Source organism: Sinohyriopsis cumingii, unplaced genomic scaffold (assembly GCF_028554795.1).
Source record: "Sinohyriopsis cumingii isolate HCF-2022 unplaced genomic scaffold, ASM2855479v2 utg002301l, whole genome shotgun sequence".
Taxonomy (NCBI): domain Eukaryota; kingdom Metazoa; phylum Mollusca; class Bivalvia; order Unionida; family Unionidae; genus Sinohyriopsis; species Sinohyriopsis cumingii.
In genome coordinates this window covers 148,403-171,122 of record NW_028316181.1, presented here as the reverse complement: position 1 = coordinate 171,122, position 22,720 = coordinate 148,403, and the positions used below count along the sequence as shown (strand labels likewise).

Below are 22,720 nucleotides of genomic sequence, written 5' to 3'. Positions count from 1 at the left end.
TAATATTACCGAGTTAGGAGTGCAATTAACATATAAATAGCATGTTGAGATTTGTCACTGCATTTCAAATGCATGATTCCAACGTAACAGAAAACCGGAATACAAAAGTAATAACCTTACTAAATAGCAACACAGTATTAATGATACAGTCTATTTTTGTTATAGCCATATTAACACAATTGAATTAACATATGAGCTTGTTTATAAAATACAAAGTAATTTTAGGCATTTTTGAGCGGACATTTTGAGAGCTCAGTATTTTAAAGGCTATTAATTATGAAATCTAACAATTGTCTTCGCTTAAAAAATAAAAAGGCACAGAGGAAATATTCAAAGATATATTTAGACTGGTATAAAATCCTAGAACAGTATTATTTACTGCAACCCATCATCATGTGACTCTTCAATACCAAATTTTGCCTTATCAATAAAACGTTGTAGCAATTTTAAAGTCAACAAGGCACTTGGGGAACACAAAAAACCCCATAAAGAATAGGAACTATATCGAAGCGAGGACTTGATGTAAGTCTACTTTTCACTGATATAAGTATATTCACCATGACCTATATTTCCAGTTTCTCTTTTTGTAACGAAGCAATGTATACGCATTTTGGTGACTCGCTATGATTCCGGATGCCTTTTTTATCTGTATTACAACATCGTCATGCATTAATGGATGTATTTATTATATTTTGATACTTAATATTATTGTTGACGTTTTTTTCAGGCTTTTAGAATACAATGTGCGTCTCTCCCATATTCGGAGTCTGCATTTTCTGTCTTGTGTTGTTCCGCCATCTTCCATGTCTCCCAAGTGAAAATATAGAAGAGGGGTGGAGTATTCAATCAGACAAGGAGTCGATAACTCTACCTGACCATGCTGAGACAACTCAGGCCGAAAGCTTCAAACGGACTGTCATATATGGGGACTACCAGTCAGAAAGAAAAGCAATTTTAACTGAAAAAAGAAATTGGTTTGTTCTGAAGTTATTTGAAAAATACGGAACCGGTGAAACGCTTTCTTTTGAAGGCTTTGAGCACATGTTAGATCATATAAGATTGCAAAATATATATGTCCCTGAAAATAACATGACATCTGACAGTTTTAACAGTTTAGAAAAGTTTGTGTTAAAACATGAAAATCATACTCACTTTCCAGAAGCATCAGTTAAAAATAAATATAAAAGAGATGTATATGTTTCAACACATGTTTATGCCAATGGCACAGAACATCATAACACTACCTTCGTTCAAATTTATGACAGTACTAATCACTATGGCATCGTGGCTACCATCAATAAAGAAGATTCAAAAACTGATGATTTCGATAAAAGGAATTCTGATGGCATACTTCCAAGACATTCGGAGATGGTGCCACTTCCGGTACAATATTTACAAAGCCATCATTCCCCCATAAACCATACAGAACACGTTCAACACCCAAGTGAAATGGTATACAGTCTGACTCATGGGGGGATAAATACAACTTCTTTTAAAGAGACTAATCAGAGTGTGATAAACAATTCAACCAAGGCAGAACACGTGTATGATCATAGCATTGAAACAAATGAACACAAACATATGGAAGACAGCGACATGAACATAAACGGTAACAATGCATATTACATACAAAGAGACATCGGCCAAAATGCCATTCGTGATATGAGCAAAGAGTATAAGGGCTACCGTGATCTTCATCCTCAAACAAAGCACAGTAGAGCAATCGACGACGATGCCATTTCAAAACAGGTTTGTTAAGAATTAAAAAAGCATCTGACAATTCCTTGAACATCAATAATATCCTAAAACTTCTTTAGAAAAATGCCTAGCATTGAAAATCGTTTTTAAATTAAATTGTTTTTTGACTGAAATATATTTGCTGGACTCCTAAAAACAGGACCGTGATATTCTAATAGTTTCAAATAAGATTAAGTCAACTGATACAAGAAGAGGAGAAACGTTAAATTTGCATTCAGCTAGGAAATATCTGTGCTATCGTTTAGCTGGTTAATATATATATATATATATATATATATATATATATATATATATATATATATATATATATATATATATATATATATATATATCTGTGTGTGTGTGTGTTCTTATAAAATTGTATGTGCAATTATATATACAGCACATCAGAACAGTGCATCACAAAACGATAAAACGTTTTTTTTATGTGTGACTATGTGTATGGTTTTCTCTTAAACAAATTGACGCGTTTCAAAGAATTGTGTTAATTTTACTCAAATTTTATGTTTTGGTAGTTCACGCGAATAAATTGGTGATACTTTATTAGGTTGTATTATTTTATCAGGAATGTGAGATACTGAATGTGTCTTTCAAGACCTTGGCCATGGGAAAGGACAATGCCATATATATTTTATTCTTACATTTATCTTATTCTGCTTTACAGTGTCTTACGCCACATGATATTTGGAAAGCCTACACTTTTGGAGATGGGGAGGAAATAACAATGTCAGAATTTGTTGATCTTTGTCCAGCATTGCTATACGAGTTGGACAAGTGGAAATTACGGGATTCTTCCATGGCGACGTTGTTTGACCCTCTCGGTCATCAAACGAAGGATGACGAAGAATCTCCACATGAACATCACGAAGACATCACAAGACAGATTGATTACGAAATATCGGAAATTCCAGCCAAAGGTTTGCTTTATATCCTAAATAGAATACCTTCTCCTTATATATATATATTTATATTAAATACTCGCTCTGTCTCTACATGTCTGTCACTCTGTCTGTCTGCCTGTCTTTTCTGTCTGTCATTTATATATATATATATATATATATATATATATATATATATATATATATATATATATATATATATATAGTTTATCAGGAATGTGCACAAAACGATATATATATATATATATATATATATATATATATATATATATATATATATATATATATATATATATATACATACATATATGTGTGGTGGTAGAGTGGGGGCGTGGGTGTACATAAAAGAGATTAAAATAACCGTGTAATTTTCTTAGTTGAAGGGAATGAAGCCTCGCAAAAATAATGTGAATTATTTCACTATGGAAGAGCAAAGAAATATTAGATGGGCCAGATGTGATTTTTTTTTGAAAAAACCCAAATCACTTGATTTATTTTTGTGTAAAGATGTCTCTGGAAGAATGCATTTCTAAGCACCTTAGATTGCCCTTAAGTTGTTAAAGAAAGGGATCAATTGCCGAGAATTTTAGAAACTGGCATTTAATCGGTACAGTTACATGTATTTTAATCACAAGAACATATATATTTGAATAATAATCTGCATGTTACATAATTTATAAATTTGTACACACGTACACATACAGATACATAATACTAATACTACTACAACTAGTAATAATAATATGCATTTTTCAAATTGTTGCGCACTCTTGTAGGTGATATACTGAAGGTATTAGAATCCTTCATTCCATCCTTCAGAGCAACTGCAGAAGAAAGACTGCATCAAAGGTTACAAAACTTTAAAACGGCACTCATTAAATGTAAAGCAACATGCTATCTTAAAAGACGTTACTAGTATTGTATAATTTTATTCCCTTAACATCCAACAGCAACATACTTAGTAAAAGTTAATCTACCCCTATATATTACAATACCTAGTCTTGTACATCCAAAGAAGATTGGAACTCACTGCAAAGATGTGTTCATTGCGAAATGTAACATAAATGCATCAGTTATAAAAATGAACTTCAGACTAAGGAGACAAATATTTCTGAAAAATTCATGTGCTTTTATTTCAGTATTGGATTTCTGTTTCCTTTCCTTCGCTATAATTTTATATATCTGGTTGTCACTGCTGTTGCAACACTACAAATGAACGATACGCCGTAGAGCTAAGTCCTTGTTGGTTTTTCGAATAATGTAAACCCTTAAAGAATATGTATAAATTATGAGTGTGAAGCCAATGTAACGTGCGTCGTACGGATCCAGAACTCTTGCTGCTTTTAGCTTCATCATTGCCAAGATATATATATATATATATATATATATATATATATATATATATATATATATATATATATATATATATATATATATATATTCACCATTGTATTTATTTCTTACAGTCTGGGGATTCAGCTGTTTTGCCGTTGTGATCATTTCCATTATCGGGTTGTTAGGTGTGGTTATAATCCCCATAGCCAACAAGATGATGTACAACCACCTGTTGAACTTCCTGGTGTCCTTAGCAATTGGAGCGCTCTCGGGTGATGCACTTCTTCATCTGTTACCCCATGTAAGCTATATGTCGTAAGCAATCGTTTTGTGTGTTAAATAAAAATATCGGCCATTGCTGTATTCCATGGGGAATTAATTATATGGCGCTCTTTTTTTCATTGCCATTATTTGTAAATCACTGTTAGTTCTACTAGACATTCTATTCGATTTTGGTGACTAAAACCAGCGCCAAATGTTCGCGGAGATAGTTAACTACTCCTGAAAGCATGAAATAATTCCGGTGTGCGTGGCTGAAACGGGGAAAATGAGAGCTGTACGACAAAAATCATACCATAACGTAGTTGTTTATTTCTCCATCTACAAGAAAACGAAACATATTTGTTTGCAGACCATAGATAATTGTCTTGCCTGTCCCGTACGTTGCCGTAACATGGTCGCAATTGGTATGATCTGTTGGCAAGCCGAGATTCATATGTCTTTCAGGAGACAACAAAGGAAACATTCGTAAGCATTCATCAGAACCGTGGCGCAAAATATTATACAAAATTTGTTAGAAAACACCATTGCATAAAGTAGGTCTCTCATATTTGTTCATGTTATGCCAATCTGCCATTTAATATGGCTAGAAGGAATTAAAATAGGAAAGACTTTCATCACTGACAGTTGTTCATATCTATTTCATCGTAACTAATGGCACGGCTCGGAAGAATGAAAAATTGTATGTTATGTTGTATGTTTGACGAGTCCGATCCTGGAGTATTATGATAAAGGGTTTTCAAAGCAGAAATGTATCGTTCAACATTGTGTCCTTTTTGATAAAATTCCATTCATTTCATAGGCATTCATTTTTTTGTGTTCATTCTGTGTTTCATTTGTAATCTGTTTTTGTTTCGCCTATAAATTGTTAGTGCACGTTTGTATTTGACTTGACCTTTTATGATTGTAGGCACTAAAAATAGCAGATGATGGTCACAGTCATGACGAGATGGACGGGCATGATATTGGGGGAGTCTTGAAAGGACTGTGTTGCTTGGGAAGCATATATTTCTTCTTCCTGGTAGAGAATGTTTTAACAATGCTAACTGGTTTCAAAAGACGGCAAAAGAAGAAAAAGGTTTGACATATAAAGTTGAGGTTCTCATATAGGACGTTATCCGCATCTCTGCAGAAAAGAATCTTTTGTAAAATACAGAAAACAAAAACAAAAAGCCATCAAAAATAACAAAGAAGAATAATACAGAGAAGCTACTAAATATAGTTTGAATAAATAAAAGATTTTGGTTAATAAGATATACAACGTGAAGAGGTGTTCTGTACTGCTCCTTTGTGTACAGTCTTACGTTGCATTGAAGTCATACTAATCTTTCATTGGTGTGTCTTTTGTTTTGTCCCTCAATACAAACATGCTGAGGAGGTGAATTACTGATGTCTTCTGTTTCCTCCATTAATCAGATTCAAAAAGGCAGAAGTGAAATTGTATTCAGAGTAGAAATAATAACATCACTTCATTTGTTTACACTTTTATTTATTTGTTCATTTATTTAGTTGGTACCTATTCTGTATATGCTACTCTGTTACAGGACAATTACCAATACCATGGTGCATCCTTGGGCAAGGAACTTCACTCCAATTACCTCAGTACTAATTAACCTGTTTTATTGCTGTACCGTAATGCACCAAAGCAAAACCAACAAACGTAGCAATATCACATGCAAAATTGATTAGTGAGGTGTCTTAGCAGGTAAATAAGAAATTCGGAAGTCTGTGTTAATTAGACATGTAACTGAATATTCACTGAATATGCCAACATTTAGTATCATTTAACTTCTTTCATCACCAAGGGGTGTAAGATCAAGGGTACAATACCCTTGGTGTCAGATCATGTGGCCAATTAATCCAAACAAAAACAACACGGCAACAAAACGTATGTGCCATATTTTTTTGTTTTACAGAGGTACATGATGCACAAATATGGGGAAAGGGAAACAATGTTTTAAATAAACTCTAATAACAGACGCCTCTATTTCTTTTACAGAGACAAAGGTTGTCAAGGGAAGATAATTTTGGTTGTCAATCACTACCTCAGGCTTTCGGCGAATTGTCTGCCGTGGCAGACAAAGGTTCATGCTTGAGCACTCAAGATACGTCAGGTACAGTCTGTAGAACATATCATGACATAATTTTAGTGTTATTGGTTAAGTTTTGGAATGGTTCACTGCATATATTAGGTACAAAAAGGAATGGTCCACTAGATATCATGGTATGATAAGGGTTTCATTCTTGTTTGTTAATTTCCTTTTACTTTGAAATAGGGCATATTCACTATAGTTATGATTCATCATGAAATAATACATTATGTCCTATCAGGATGGAAAAATATTAAATACATGCTTATAGTCTCACTATTGTAATAGCTGTCTATGACTTTGTATTTGCACTAGCCGTTGTCCATGACTTTGCATTTGCAATTGAAACAAACCTTGAATGGTTTGACTACCAGTCAGTTTATAAAATGGGAATAACCTAACATATATTATTTTTATCATTCTGAGCAACTTTAACCAGAGCCAAAACAGAAGTGGAAAAAGTACACTAAAGCTTATAGTTGGAAATTGTTCTATTTTTTCCTAATCATAAAACTCCGAGCGAGTGTACAAAAGTCAAGACGATGGGGATATATGACTAAATAGTGCAACATTGTGTTTGTACCAGGTCAATTCACCTGATATATTTTTAATATTAAAAAGCCTCACAACCATCAGCTTTTACATATGGATTAATTTTTCAGGCACTACACTCTAAAACAAAATTAGGTCAACATAACCTACTTTCCATGTGTGCATCGGGTTGACATTTGGAAATAAAGTTTCAGCTTTTATCTCTAACACTGTTTTTATAAACAAAAACCTAATGTTTTAGAATCTTGTGACCTGTTATATTCTTGATTGAATTAAAAACTGATATAAATGAAATCTTGAGACTGTTATTACTGCACGAAAATGTGCTCTGTTGATGCATCTTGGTGAGATGTAAATGGCATATCCCAAACATTATTACCATCTTTTGAAGCCTGGCAGACTTTTGAATGAACAATCATAGGAATAATAATATTATCCCGTCTACTAACACGTATGCTATCCGAGCTGAATCGACACAGTTGGTAAATGACTGATCACATCTACTGACATTGATGCTATCCTAGCTGAAGTTGACACAAAAATAAGTAAGAACTTTGTGTTGTGAAAGTGTGCGAGAGAGAGAGAGAGAGAGAGAGAGAGAGAGAGAGAGAGAGGGGTGGAGAATGAAGGTATCTATGTTTGTACATATCTATTGGAATATAATCTTTTACTGAAGAAATAAAATAAAACGTTTTGGTAACATATTAAGAAAACATATTCTGGCATTATTAAGCATTACTATAAAGGGAAATAAAATTGTGTCCATAATACCGCTTGCTGCTTGTTAATGACACCAGCACTTCCATTTTTAATTTTTTCTATCAATCTGTCAATTTGATTCTTCGTTTACTTTCAGATCAGAAATCCTCAAAGTCAAGTCACCAGAAACTTTATCCCGAGAGTAACAATGAAGAAGCTGTAATAATGTTGGACAAATCAGAATTCTCTCATTCTCATTCACATTCTCACAGTCACCGTGGCGACCAATTTCCGAGTTCAGTGGCAGCCATTGCCTGGATGGTTATCCTTGGAGATGGGATGCATAACCTAAGTGATGGGCTAGCTATTGGTGCAGCATTTTGTGAAAGCATCTCATCTGGTTTTAGTACATCCATTGCAGTATTTTGTCATGAGCTTCCACATGAAATAGGTATAGCAAACAAGATGGATTTAGTAAATGCATCATTTGTCATGGTAGAGACATATCGTCTACAGTCATATTATGTTAATTACAGAACTTTTGTTTCCATCAAAACTATATTCAGGTCGGTTATTGAGGTTTCTACTCACACTTGCTGTTAATCTGCCTTATCTGAAAAATTACAAATTTACATTGCATCATTTTTACATTATTTCTTTAAAAAATGGACCCAAAGTTGGTGCTGGTTTCGTTTGAACCGGATGCGTATGTAGTAGTATTGTATCACACGAAGAATTCATGTTGCGGAGATGACTGCAGAGAAAACTGTCATAGGTTATAAAGTGAATGAGATCATGTAGAAATTAAAGAAAATAAATTGCCTAATGCTTGTGGTCAGTATGGCTATTGATAGACTAATGTTTGCAGTAATTATGGCCATCGACATACTATTGCCTACAGGCAGTATAGTCAGCAATTGACCGATAAACAAACAGTCAAAGCTCATGACAGTTTATTTGAGTATTATGTTCTATCGTTTATCTTATATAAAATCTTAGGTAAATTAACTATTAAGTCCAAATTACTGACAATAACTCGGCAAACATAACTTGCAGGCCTTTGAGTTGTCCATGGACTACTCAGTAAATCTTTTCTCTTAAAATCTAGCTGTTAATTGTTGCTATTATTCAATCATCAAAAATCTATAGATATATGTTTCATTTCAGATTTCTGAGCTGTATCAAAATGGGCAAAGCTTATTGTGCTCACGCCGTTTCTTTGCTTCCACATTTCCCCCCGATACTACCTTAAAAATGATATGTTTACATGATGTGCCCAAATTCAGTATTTAAATGGTATCCATAAACGACGTCCCAAAATGATATTTTTAAATAATGTGTCTAAATAATGTCCCTAAATGATGTCTAAACGATGTGCCAAACCTATATGTCTTTAACATGTTTTCATAATGTAGAAAGTGTTGTGATGACTTTATCGTTTATATCGTGTTTTGGCCTTTTCTTTAAATTAGCAGTCTGGCCTACTATGACACCTTTTCATGTTATCTCTCAAAATCAAATAATATAATCTGTAAAGCTCTATTTTTGTCTCTTTCTAAATTTATAAAAATTAATGGAAAACAGCATACGTTTTCTATTTTTGATGACAACGTACTGCATAAAATCGGCAATATTTACTTAAAAAGATCATGCAGTCAATACACGTATATATTAAATTTTAAAGGATAAACAGATCGATAATCCACACATCATCTACATATAAGAAACATTTCATGTTGAAGATTATCACCATGCTTTGACTTTAAAATCTGTATGTAAGAAATGAGGTTCAGTATTTGCATGCATTTTAAACTATTGCCTCTTGAGTTCTTGTTCTAATTCAGATGGAATCTTGCATAACGAATTTATTAAAAAAAAATAAAAGAGGAGACTGGTTCCATAACAACGAAGCTCAGACTCATTTAGTGATCTTGTTATTACTTACGTGTCTGTGTCTTGGCTTGTATGTATCGACATGGAAGCAGATAGGTAGATAGCAACGAAAATAACAGTGAGAGGCTAACAACGTAGTTAGCAAGGTAGATATGTAGATAGGTATGGACATTGATCAAGGATTAGTAGAGGACAAAGGTTATCCATCTATAATGCAAGACAAAATATTCAGAAATTTTGCATTTGCATTTGAATTATTTGTAGAATTTAATAACAATGCAAAATGCTAAATTTTTCCATGCAGAGAAAAATAAATGAATACCTATGGATGCTAAACTCACGCATCCCAGAATATTACTAACTTGCCCATTGGATGCCGTATAAAGTACTTTTTGCTTGCATCTATAAAGTAAAGGATAGCTATTGTATTAACATATCTTTGGGGTACACACATATAACATGATTTACATATAATTACACCTTCTACATTTTCACCTTTCTTCCTAGAATTTGTCGGAGTGGGTTTCATAGCACCTACTCCTTGGTGGGTTGGCTAATAGGTACATAGTATTTATAAATTCTTGGTTAGAGTTTGCATGTAGCTCTTGACAATATATGTTTTTATTAAATACATTTCGACTCTCCAAGTGAAGCATACACAATTATGGTTATGTCTGCCAGTCTGTCTGACTGTTCTTTTAATTGTTTGGTGTCACTTAAGTTCTATATTTGCAAAGTATATAGCTTTGTTGTTATCTAGCCGACAAAGAAACATATTGGTCCAGGGTTCAATACAGGGTTCAATAACAGCTGTCAAAGTCAACTGTATTACCCATTAAAGTATCAATGTAATGTATTCTACTAAATGTAGGACATGTGTTCATCCCTGCATGCATTGGCCCGGATTCTATGCTTTTCAGTTTAAGTTTGCATGAAGCCCCTGTATTTGCCAATGTTTTATAATTGCATATGTACTATATGTATACTATTTACATGCTTGCAAGGCAAGTCCAATTGCAGACGGCATAGTCAGTCCTGCCAGGCCTTATGATTTGACTGTAAATCTTACTGACATGACTCTTACATTACTGACTGAATGAATAATAGGAAAAAATAATGGATCATTGCGATAACATCGGAAGCTGGCTTTTCCGTGTTTGATCTAGATCTGTATTTCATATTAGACGTAGTAGAATTCGTCCGGAATCCAGTCTAACTTTTCAAGACTATCATAGAGACCATGAACTGACCATATAATTCATGCAACGTGCAAATTTACACAGCAGTTTCTACAAATGGCATCTAATGAGCGAGCTCAAGTTGCAGATGAAACAAACAATATGCTTCTTAAAATAAGCTTAAGCAAGCACGATGCAAGTATCAACAGTAATAATCCTATTCTTGGGGTAAAAGCAAGAAACTCAACAACTATCTTGCTAAATGGCGGAGAAAGGACGTATCCGTGGCTGGACATCCTATATACAACAACTCACTCCTTCAAGCAGCAATTAATTCAGGGATCACTGTAATCACCAATCATAAAAAACACCTGGACAAATATTTTGCAGGATTAACATTACTGATTGAAGCGGTTTACTTGGAGAGGAAATGGATAACATATTGAATGTAATGCAATAAAACAGATTAGTTTAAAGATTCAAAATATTAGATATATTTGAATTATTTTCATCGACATGTTAGCAATACCATGCATTTATTTAGTCAAATGTATATTTGGAAAAAAAAAATGCAGAAAGTGTGGAAAAAAACTATCCTTGAATAAGATCTAAACTATTTTTATATACAAAACTCCACTGAAAGCTTAACAGGTCTTTATTATTACTTTCTTTCCGATCACATCATTTTAAAAGCTATTCATGGTGTAACTGATTACAGTACACACGTATAAGTTTAATTTTCAGGTGATTTTGCTATGCTTCTGAAATCAGGGATGAGTGTAAAACAAGCCATCTTCTACAATGTTGTGTCGTCCATCCTCTCTTTTATTGGCATGGTGATCGGTATCATGCTAGGAAACGTCACATCAGCCAGTCTCTGGATATTTGCTGTTGTTGCAGGAATGTTCCTGTATATAGCTCTTGTAGATATGGTACGTTCAATGATTAGTTACTTAAGTTTCAATCTCTTTTTTTAATGTATTTAAAAATTACGCTTAATAGTTTTAATTTCTTTCTCTCATTTGAATGATGTAAGAGCTTAAGAAGGTCATAACTAGGTCTTATGACTTCTAAGTGTGGCGCAAATCACATGATGTCTGGTAATACACAACTAGGTTAAATAAAATTGCATATAATCTCCGCTTCAAAAGTTAACGTTCAGATGTCTATTTTATGATCTAGACATATCAATACTTTTAATGCACACACATGACTTTTTGTGTAGCATATATGTCAGTGGAAAATATTCATCAAATAATGTTACATTTTAAATAGACAATGCTGATTTAAGTATCACGTGGAAAGTATGTTCTTTTCTTTTCTTTTTGTGTGGTTCAAGGGAGGTAACTGCAAAACATATTGTGCTATTTACAAACATTGTTCTATATAGTCAACATTAGCAGCTAAGAGGTTCTTAAGAGTTATTCGCTCAAACCACAAGTTAATGTCATATATATATATGAAGTAAAAATATTCATTGCATATTGATTTACCGGGGTGCACATAATGTTATGAGATAAGGGATGACCATAAAACAAGTTGGCATGCACAATATTGTATCTTATAATCTGTGTTTTAGTGGCACAGAATATATGAAGATCACAATGATGGTAATATTATATACAGCTTGGTAAAATAACTTGTAGCATTTACTGCTATGTGTGAAGCTTATACCAGATATGCTTAGATTTTTGTCTCACCTGCATAGGATACTTGCTCCATACATTATACCTTGCTTTATGTTCCATTCTTGAAATATAAAGAATACTAGACGTGATTCTCAATCTTTTTATTAATAAACTTCATGGATATAACTATATCTAGACTGTAAACTAGTCGGTCTGTGTTCTGAAACATTTATTGCTTAATTAGTATAACAACGTTGAATGAGGTTTACATAAAGATGCGTGCACCATACCTGTAATTGGACTATTTGTTACTTGTTTTCTAAAACAAATTTTAATATGGCTCGTATGAGAAAACACATTTCTCACCTTTAAAGCTACTTGTTTTACGTAACATTTGTTACTTAGTTGGTATTACACATTTGAACAAGGTTTCCTTGGGAATACAGATGTTTCAATTGTAAACTGGTATGTTTTCTGGATACTTTATTACTTTTTCCCAAAATGAGAACCAAAAGCGACGTTGAAAGACGTTTAAGCACCTTATAAGTACCAAAAGGTGATTATTTAGAGTTAAAGGGTGGAACGAATAGTTGTGGATCTAGAGCGGGGTTTTATGAAGGGGCTAAATCAAATGAAACCAATTTGTACCTGTCAAAAGAAAGAAATACTGCACAGCAAAACAAGACATGATTGACATTTTACATAATATAACCGTTAATTTTGATAAAATGAACTCCTCCATATTTGAACCCACGCATACACATTTATTAATATGCGATGATGTAAGTGCATTTTTATGTATTATTTTCTCTTCCAGCTTCCTGAAATAAAAAACAGAGAACACGAGGGCATGGTAGGGAAACAGTTGTGTGATCTTTTCATTCAGTCAGCTGGAATGGTTAGTGGAGCAGGAATAATGCTTTCCATAGCTCTTTATGAGGATGCAATAAAGACCGCATTTGATCACCTATGAACTGCAAAACATGAAACTGTTATGTATATTTAATTTGTATTGTGTAATTGAAATTTCTCCTTTATTGAGGATAAGAGTTTGGGCCTACTTGGCTATTTACATGTTGGACGAAAGTAATCTTCCAGAACATTCTAAGTTGTATAAACAAGGTTAGATCTTGAACTCAAATATCAGCAGGGAACCTTAAAAAAACATGTAAACGTTAGGTAAGCCATAACTATTCTACCCTCAATTACGGACAAAGATCAAGCACACGGAATAAGTTATATGTACACACCAATTGTAACTATTTATTCTGAAATAGAAATATTACAGATCGTCATTAAATGCCTTACTGTAACATGGTCGTGATAAATGTTGCATTGCTGAACGTTTGTATTTGCTAACTATAATGCAAAGAATTCTCATAGTTGTCTCTGGACAACCTTTATTTAATTATTGTTTTGCTGTTGGAAGTTATTGAAAGCAAGATAATCTGTTGATACGTTTATTAGTTCCCATTAAATCTGTGTAAAGAAATTCTCCATCGCACTCTCTAACGGAGGGCATTATTAAACCTGTGACATCTTTCTATCGTATATTTCTAATGACGTTTTGACTGATATTCAATTTTGCTGCATTAGTATGAATTGGTAAATAAGTTTAATGACATTGTTGTACTACCATTTAAAAGAATCTGGGTGCATATAATGTTACATTAAAATAAATTTAATTTATTAAAATAAAATCAGAACATTCTAAACCCAAATGCCATTATAGTCAATCAATATTCAGAGGAGAGGATATTCTTCAAGAAATGTATGTCAATGACATGTTCTTACAATGTATGATTTGGATGTACATAGCTGATTAGTACACAAATGGTCACCGACGTGCATACGTCAAAGACTTGGTTTGTATCTTTATTCATTCGGACTGGCATAATGAACCACAATTTAGAACTTCCTGTTCAATACTCAAAAGTTTATTAATGCCTCGAACGTTTGGTATGAAAGATGATATTTCACCACATAGGCTGCAAAAGACTTAGCTCAAGCTGATTAAAGACATCTTTGTTTCTCGGACTGTACGCTGAGGTAGATCAAGCCTAACCATAACTACACCAAGAAATGGCACTCAAGCCATATTTGTAAAGAAAAACCCACTTATTCAGCAATGGGAATGTAGCCTTATATGGAAGATAATATGAATTTGAGACAACATTGTTTTAGAACAGGAAGTGGAATCAATTATTTGATTTTCTTTGTCGACATTTTCAATATTTACATCTCTGGTATTTCAAAATTCATCGCTCAGTTTCTGTTATCAGTTCATCTCTGTTGCATTGCTAACATATTGCTAATCACTGTATAAATATGAAATGCTACAAGATATTACTAATCACTGCATAAATATTAAACACTACAAGATATTTCTAATCAATGTATACATTTTAAATACTAAAATATATTTGCTAATTACTGTATAAATATTAAACACTACAAGATATGGAATGAACGTTCTGCAAAAGGGGCTTGAACAAATATTGTCAAGGAAAAATCATAATTTGTTTGTATTTAGTATATCTTTTGTGCCAAATTTAAAGATATTTAAATACCCTCGTTGCATCAAGTTCTGTATAATGTCCTAGTTCTAAACAAATGATCTTGTTCATGATGTCATATTAGTTGGAATTAATTTGATATTATTTTCAATGTTATATGTTAATTTTTCTGTGATGTCATTAATTACAATTCTAGGACAGTGTCTACTTTGTAGAATCGCCATTACTCTTTGGATTTTATTGTTAACTTTGAAGTTGTGTAAAAAAAAATTAAACACGTAATTTATTTATTTCACGAACTGCTCTGGTATAGCCATGTTACTATTAGTACTGTTGCTGTCTATTCCAGAGACATTGATTGCTTGATATCGATATTGTTGTCATCATGTACAAATCCTGAAATACTTGTATAATTTCTCCGAAAACTAATCCATTGAATACATGTGCCCATTTTGTCCATTGTTTATGCTGATTAAATATTTCAATCATTTTATGTTCGCTATTCTAGCTTAGTACGTATAGCAGTTGATGAATAAAATTAACTGGAGTTGGAATTTCTAAGTGTGAACATATTATTTCTCCATCAATGTGTCTTTACAAGCCAGCGGAATAAACGACCACTATTTTTAATGACACACGTGCACAGGCCCACAAGTTGTGCTAGAGTAGTTCTAGAGTAATATAAGTAGTAGCAGTAGTGGTAGTAGTAGTACTAGTAGTGGTAGTAGTAGGTGGTGTTGTTGCTTTGTAGCAGTAGTTGTTGTTGTTGTTTAGTAGTCGTAGTAGTAGAATGTTGCGGAAATATTGTCCCCTCTGTTGTATTGGCGATGGATAAAATCGATACAAATTGATTCAAAATTATTATTTTTGTCTTGAACCTCTTGCTATACCCATGATATTCAGCAGATCAAAACAAAAGCCAAACCTTATCATCACCCAATATTTCAAATCATATCTTAATCGTTCGAACAGTCTACGAATTAATTATTGCAGGATGTAGTGGTGATAACGGAGAGCTATCAATTTAATTTATTTTACATACATGGCAATTATTTTCTACCATAACAATTGTGTTTACGCCTTATTTTGTATCTTTGAATATTAATACAATTGAATCTTGGCATATTTGATAGATCTGTCATGGTAAATGCTGTAGTTCATCTTGAAGGGGTCTACTGGATGTTTTAATTGACTATAAAAGTACACTTGTACTGAAATGTTTGAGGTAGATTTGGCAATACTTATTTACAAATGTGTTTACAATATTTCTTAAATGAGTGTCTGGGTAGTGACAACAAAGAGCTATGTGTATAAAATATTTTATTGATCAATTGATCAATACATTTGTTACACCTGTAAATAAAATTGATGAGAGAGAGAGAGAGAGAGAGTTGGATTACATTGGGACTGAACACCGAGAATCAGTTTACAATGCATTTACATGTGTAGATTAGCATATGGCATATACATAATCAACAATTTATATTCTATAGGTAAGGGTACATACAAATCCAACGAAATGTTGTTGTGATAAAAATCTTAAAGAGACAGAGGCAGATAGACCAGTTGGCTGGAGGATCTTTTGTGGGGACATGAAATTTAGACTTAAAAGAAAAATCATAATATCCTACAAGGTTTACAGGCCGCTAGCTCCATAAAACAACGTTACCAGTACTCCATCTAAATGAAAAGTGGTGGTCTATAGCATCAACATATCGATTTCAATATTACTTCGTTTTGAATAAGCAACTACATTTGATAGATTACAATTTTATTTAAGTTGTTGTTTCGAGTGCTACGTTTTTGCTGCAGTTTTCTTCAGGTGGTTGTAGAATGTCGGTGATCTGTCCAGAGTCACACCAAGGTATGTTGGCGTTGGGTCGTGTTTTATTTGCTGCCCATTTAGGACGATGCAAAGCTCACGGTTCGCATTTACATTGTTACGGTGGAAGACGCCGGAGACTGTTGCGCTTGGCTGTAGACACCATTTCTTGAAGAAGAGCCTTCCTTTATTAGACAGAACCAGTCATGGATTTACTCATCAGCACTATGCTGAAAGAGAAAGATTGTTAAATCAACGAGGAGCATAAAAAGACAAGTAAATATATGAGATAATCGGTTACTCTGCACAATATAATACTTCACTCCTTAACGGAACATATACGCGGTTTCATTAAGTTGGTAACATGTAATATGCTGATTTTGTATAAAGATCTATGTATCTAAGTTTAAAAGGAAGATGGATACATTATATTCCTGGTTTGTCTGTCGAATTATTTACCTTAGTTCAACATATTTCTAGAAAACTTTCATACCCACTTATCATCACTACCTTGATCTCCTCTCAAAGTTTATTCAGACCAGGCAAAGCTATCCTTTGTAGTACACCTAGAAAAATATGTCACAGCCATACAAATAAGAGACAGAGCAGAATCGGGATATACATGAATAGAAATGGGTAGACAATCGGTGGCAGATAAAGACAGTGTATAATATTGGTTCCTAAGGTGAAGCGTTTTAGAATTCATTCGTTACGTTTTAAAAAAGAGGCAAAGGGAGTATCTTTGTAATGATTTAATTCAAGATTCTAATGTACACCCTCTGTTTTCGAAAATTGAATAAAAACAAAACAAATCTCAATTTCTACATACATTTTACAACTGGCTGTACTTTATGGTGTTTTGTAGTACATATATTATGACAATGTACACTCTTCATGTACCTTAAATGTATGACTCATTAAGTTCAATACGGAATGCTCAAATCATTATTATTGTTGATTATGAATTAAAGGTTCGGCCAACATCCAAAGTTTACGTAGCAAACATTTGACAGTCTGCGTTTTAACGTTTGTTTTAAGCCTTATGCGAGCTATTTAATATTGTGTTTGATGTCTATGCGAATTGCTAAGTTAAATTAAGAAAAACAATGATACCAGAAGAATTTTCAAAAACAATGCGTTTCTTCAGAACAGTATCCATGTTGAATAATTCCTTGAGTTAGATCATTTCTTTATCTTTTATTTGTTTTCTCAATCAAATTGCATTTCATACATACCGACGAGAAGATGAATTTTAAAACTAATAAATAAATTACCCAAGGGTTGCATTCGACTTGAAACCGTGCCGCAAAATATATACTTATAAATAGTTCAATCGGTACAAAGCTGGTGCAAGGTTTTCGATGTAAAGATGTTACAGTGTTTCGTTGATGTAAGCGATGCAGTCTGCAGGTATAGGTTATAGTCCCGTGTCGGGTCGAATAAAAACCTTGCTGTAATTTACATCTCTATGGAAAACTACCTGCAGCTTTTTATTTTTTTTATAGCGAAATTCCGTTCATAATAAACTTGAACTAAAACTACGTTATCTTTTCTCGCATTTTTAATCATGGAGATAAGTGTGGGCTTTGTATTTGTCCTGTTTACATTGGTATCATCGCATAATTCGTTAAAAATTCGGATATTGTACATTGCCATTACCTCGACAATCTCCATCACTGTTCGTTAAACTCTGATATGTCCTTCAGAGCGTTAAATAAAGATTCATTGTGTCACGCGCTGCCTAATAATACGACAGGAAGGTGTGCAGGGGGATTATCGAGGTCCCAGAGAGCTTAAGCCTCTAAGCACATATGAGAACTCATGACTCGACAGATATAAAAATTGTTTAAAATAAAATGTTAATAGTCTCTTCAGTATTGTTGTTGTTGTTGTTGTGGGGTTTAACGCCATTTTTCAGCACGATAGGCTATACATGGCGGCCAGTATTAATGGTGGAGGAAGAACCCGGAAAACCCCGGAAAGAACCACCGACCCACGAGAAGCTACTGCTCTTCAGTATATATATATATATATATATATATATATATATATATATATATATATATATATATATATTCAATACAATTCCACTGTCTACGCTCAGTTAGATTTTGCATATTATATCACTTTGTTCATGGAACTCCCATTTCACATATTAGCTCGTCGTACGAAAGTCCACGAACTATTTTGTTTCTGATTAGGCATGATTTAAATGTACAGCTATGATCAATCAATACTTTGGTCAAAACATGCGGTCAGAATAAAACATTTACAAAATGTGCATAGTGACACAAACTGCCCTTTTAACCAACCATGTGCCCCAAACCAGTAGATACTTTGTGGTGTGCAGTTTAAACAGTGTTGGGTACATGTCGCTATGCTTGCATTTTAATTTGTATCAGAAGTGCATAACCTAGTTGTTGTTTTGTTGCTTGCTGCTTTTAGTGCCTGGGGGTGATTCTTTTCTGAACTCAATACAATATAATTTGTCAACTGACATTATGGATATACGATTTTATTCATACGAACACATTTGATTTATGTGTGCATTTTCCCTTACGTTTACGCACATCAGTATGTTTTATCAACAGTTTCATTAATTCTTATCCAGTCACGTTCTCTCGCTCTTCCCCCCCCCCCACCCCTCGTAATTTCATTCAACTTGTCATCTCTTCATTTTCTTTGTAGTGGTGCTATCTCTCTTCTCTATTGTGGTCATTTTCATTTTACTGTTTCTATTTATTTTTTCAACGAGATAATAAAGTTCACTTTTTCTGCAATTACTACTCGTACATCAATTCATAATCTCTGATATAAATGCGCTGCGTGGAGGTACGCCTAGTTTGTGATGACCCTGTTAATCTCTGATATAAATGCGCTGCGTGGAGGTACGCCTAGTTTGTGATGACCCTGAATGGGACTAAGGGTAACATTTTTAGAAACCTACCATTAAAAAACAAACATACACTCATTTGCTTCATAGACAGAACCTATTTTGCGTTTGGAGTTCTCTTTATTACATCAGTCAGTTGCAAGAAAGTTCAAACACATCAACAATCATCCAGTTTCTTACCTTAAAATTCGACCCCCTCATCGCGACGTATCGCAACAATCCATTTTCTACGAAGCTCCATCTTCTTCACTGATGGAATATGGTGGAAGCTTAAATCTATGTGAATTCTAGCATTGCCATTGCACAACGGAACACAACAATATTCGTCAATATTTTTTCCCTTGCCATGCAGTATCAATTGTAGCAGCCATGGTTGCGAGGTAAAATGAAGTTGGTGCCTAGCTTAGCCTCGTTTTGGATTCGTTGACCGAGGGTCACATGGATAAATGAATACCTTCTGAAAATGGTCTATACCTTGTGTAAGTGGAGTTTTCCTTCTCTATATGTACATATATAGCATGGCATTTAACTCCCTAATGGGGCCAATCACTCTAAATAATTTCTTTGTTTCCTGTAGTATTTATCTTGCATGCATTTCGTTATATAAGACCACGTCTGGGATCGTTACAAGATTGGAATTTTCACAGGCAATAACACTATAGTTTTCAAATTCAAGTTCAATGTTAGAAACATGTTGGCAAGATTCTGGCGAGGCTTTATTTTGATTATATAAATTATAGAGTGTTTTTTTTAATTAATTTTTTTTAATCAGCTCTGTTGTCCAAAGCAAGTAAATTCCAATGGCCCTTTCAGTCTCGTGGAGTTCATATGTAATATGATACTGCAGGTGGGGTTCGAAAGACTTTATAAAACCCATAAAGATTATCCTTACAGTATTCATAATCACCTAATCCCAACAATTAAATGATAATATCTTTCAAATTTGTTATTTACATCTCAACAATTAAATGATAATATCTTTCAAATTTGTTATTTACATCCCAACAATTAAATGATAATATCTTTCAAATTTGTTATTTACATCCCAACAATTAAATGATAATATCTTTCAAATTTGTTATTTACATCCCAACAATTAAATGATAATATCTTTCAAATTTGTTATTTACATCTCAACAATTAAATGATAATATCTTTCAAATTTGTTATTTACATCCCAACAATTAAATGATAATATCTTTCAAATTTGTTATTTACATCCCAACAATTAAATGATAATATCTTTCAAATTTGTTATTTACATCCCAACAATTAAATGATAAAATCTTTCAAATTTGTTATTTACATCCCAACAATTAAATGATAATATCTTTCAAATTTGTTATTAACATCTCAACAATTGCCATTTTTACGCAACAGTTTTGTTAAGTATAGTTGCTGTTAAAAAATCGGACAAAAATAAAAAGACGAGGGCTGGGTCTGAAGTAAAGATTAGAATCAATCTGCACAAAGAGAAAGACAAGAAAAAGGTAGTATGATACACAGGTTGATGCAAAGTACCTGTTTTAAAATGATACTGTTCTTCGAGAGTCAGAAAGATTGATTCATGCAAATGCTGTCAATAAAAGCATGAACACTTTGTACAGAATATCCAATTATTAAACAATAAAAAAGTTAAAGGTATAGGTTTATATGACACATTTATTTAGCATTGTATCTTTTGCAATCACATCTTTTTTATTCCAAGAAAAATATACTATAACGCCAAATAAACAACGGTATACCTTTCAACTTAAGGGAGATAACTCTATTAAACATATCGTTATACATAGAAAGAACGCACAATTTCACTTAGGGTGAACATAACACTACATAAATCCTGTTCTTAAAATGCTTTATATCAGCTGTGGAGACAATTTGATCTACAAAAGTACTCTCATCTTAGAAAAAGAAGTCATTTTCTTTAATTACCAGATGTAGGCAATAAAAGGTATTACGGACATAAATCCCGAATTCGTAAATAGGAAAATATTGTCATTTGCATAATAAAAAGAGTCCAATTTAGCTCAATCTAAAAGAAAGCAGGACAGAAGAAAAACAAGAAAAATAATCAGGGAACGAGTGCAAAGAACTCAATTGATGATAAAAATTAGGAAAAAAGACTGACAAAAGAAAATAATTATTTATTAAAACAATACTATATGTTCACCTTTTCCCCAAATTATACCGCAGCCTGTAACAAGAACATATTTGGATCTAATTTGGTGCTTCCATACACAAAAGATGACGCTATTTCTGCATTGTTTAGGAAATGCGGTCTTTCGTCAACAAGAGAATGAATACCCTTTGCTTTTGCTTTATATGTACTGTTTAGATCTTTTTTTCTTTTTTGTATAATTTTTTATTGTATTCTTCCAGCCTTTAGAAATGCATGATGGTCAGGGTTATAAAGATATGCATGGTGATCATGATAAAGGATGTACCAAGAAAGGATTTTGCCAGCAATCTACTTCCTTTACCTCAAAGAAAAATTCATGGTGATTATACTTACATCAAGATATATCAAAATCAAGAAAAAAAAAAGTATATCATTTCAATCATTTCAAACTACATTCTAAACTTTCTGTCTTATTGTTAAAAAAAAAATTTCTTAAGTGTCTATTATATTACTGTATTCATGTTTGCTGATTTCGTTACTGGGAATGTAAACAACGCATAGCTATGTGGTTACTGGATATTGTAAAACAATTCATTTCCATAAGTGAATTAGTTCTACATTTGAAACTTTACATGTGAAACGTTTGTAGATTGAACAATATCGGAAGACTGTATTGCTCAAGGCTGCATAAACATTTGCATTTAAACAGATTTCACGCCTGAACTTGGTACCCATCTCCCCCCCCACACACACCAAAAAAAACCAAAAACAAACAAAAAACGTCGATTTAGATTATCGATAAAGTACTTCACTATTTCGAAGGAAAACACAACAAATAAAAATCAGATGAAAGCGAATACTTAATGAAACCAGAAAGGATGATGAGAGTTTCACAAATTCAGATGAAAACGAGATGAAAAAGAATACTTAATGAAACCAGAAAGGATGAGAGAATGAATAATAAATGCACAGTATTATCTTTACTCCAGGAAATTGTAAAAACTAATATTAGGATTAAAGCAAATGCTATTTCCAGAGATATGATCATAAATATTGCAA

General features: G+C 33.1%; 1 protein-coding gene across 1 annotated transcript; it reads left to right on the top strand.

The window, feature by feature from the left end:
• The first annotated feature begins 753 nt into the window (after positions 1-753).
• Positions 754-15,320, top strand: LOC149770812 (metal cation symporter ZIP14-like). Its single transcript, XM_089949085.1, has 8 exons — positions 754-1,749; positions 2,423-2,675; positions 4,124-4,293; positions 5,182-5,349; positions 6,271-6,385; positions 7,770-8,063; positions 11,428-11,615; positions 13,129-15,320. The coding sequence occupies exons 1-8, from the start codon at positions 1,042-1,044 to the stop codon at positions 13,282-13,284; spliced, it is 2,052 nt and encodes a 683-aa protein (XP_089805211.1). The 5' UTR covers positions 754-1,041; the 3' UTR covers positions 13,285-15,320.
• Positions 15,321-22,720: the final 7,400 nt, after the last annotated feature.

Excerpts from the sequence above, each read along its gene's own strand:
- LOC149770812 (XM_089949085.1), top strand. The coding sequence starts at position 1,042 with ATGTTAGATCATATAAGATTGCAAAATATATATGTCCCTGAAAATAAC. Across the intron at positions 5,350-6,270 it reads GACGGCAAAAGAAGAAAAAG|AGACAAAGGTTGTCAAGGGA; the intron begins GTTTGACATATA and ends TTTCTTTTACAG. Across the intron at positions 11,616-13,128 it reads ATATAGCTCTTGTAGATATG|CTTCCTGAAATAAAAAACAG; the intron begins GTACGTTCAATG and ends TTTCTCTTCCAG.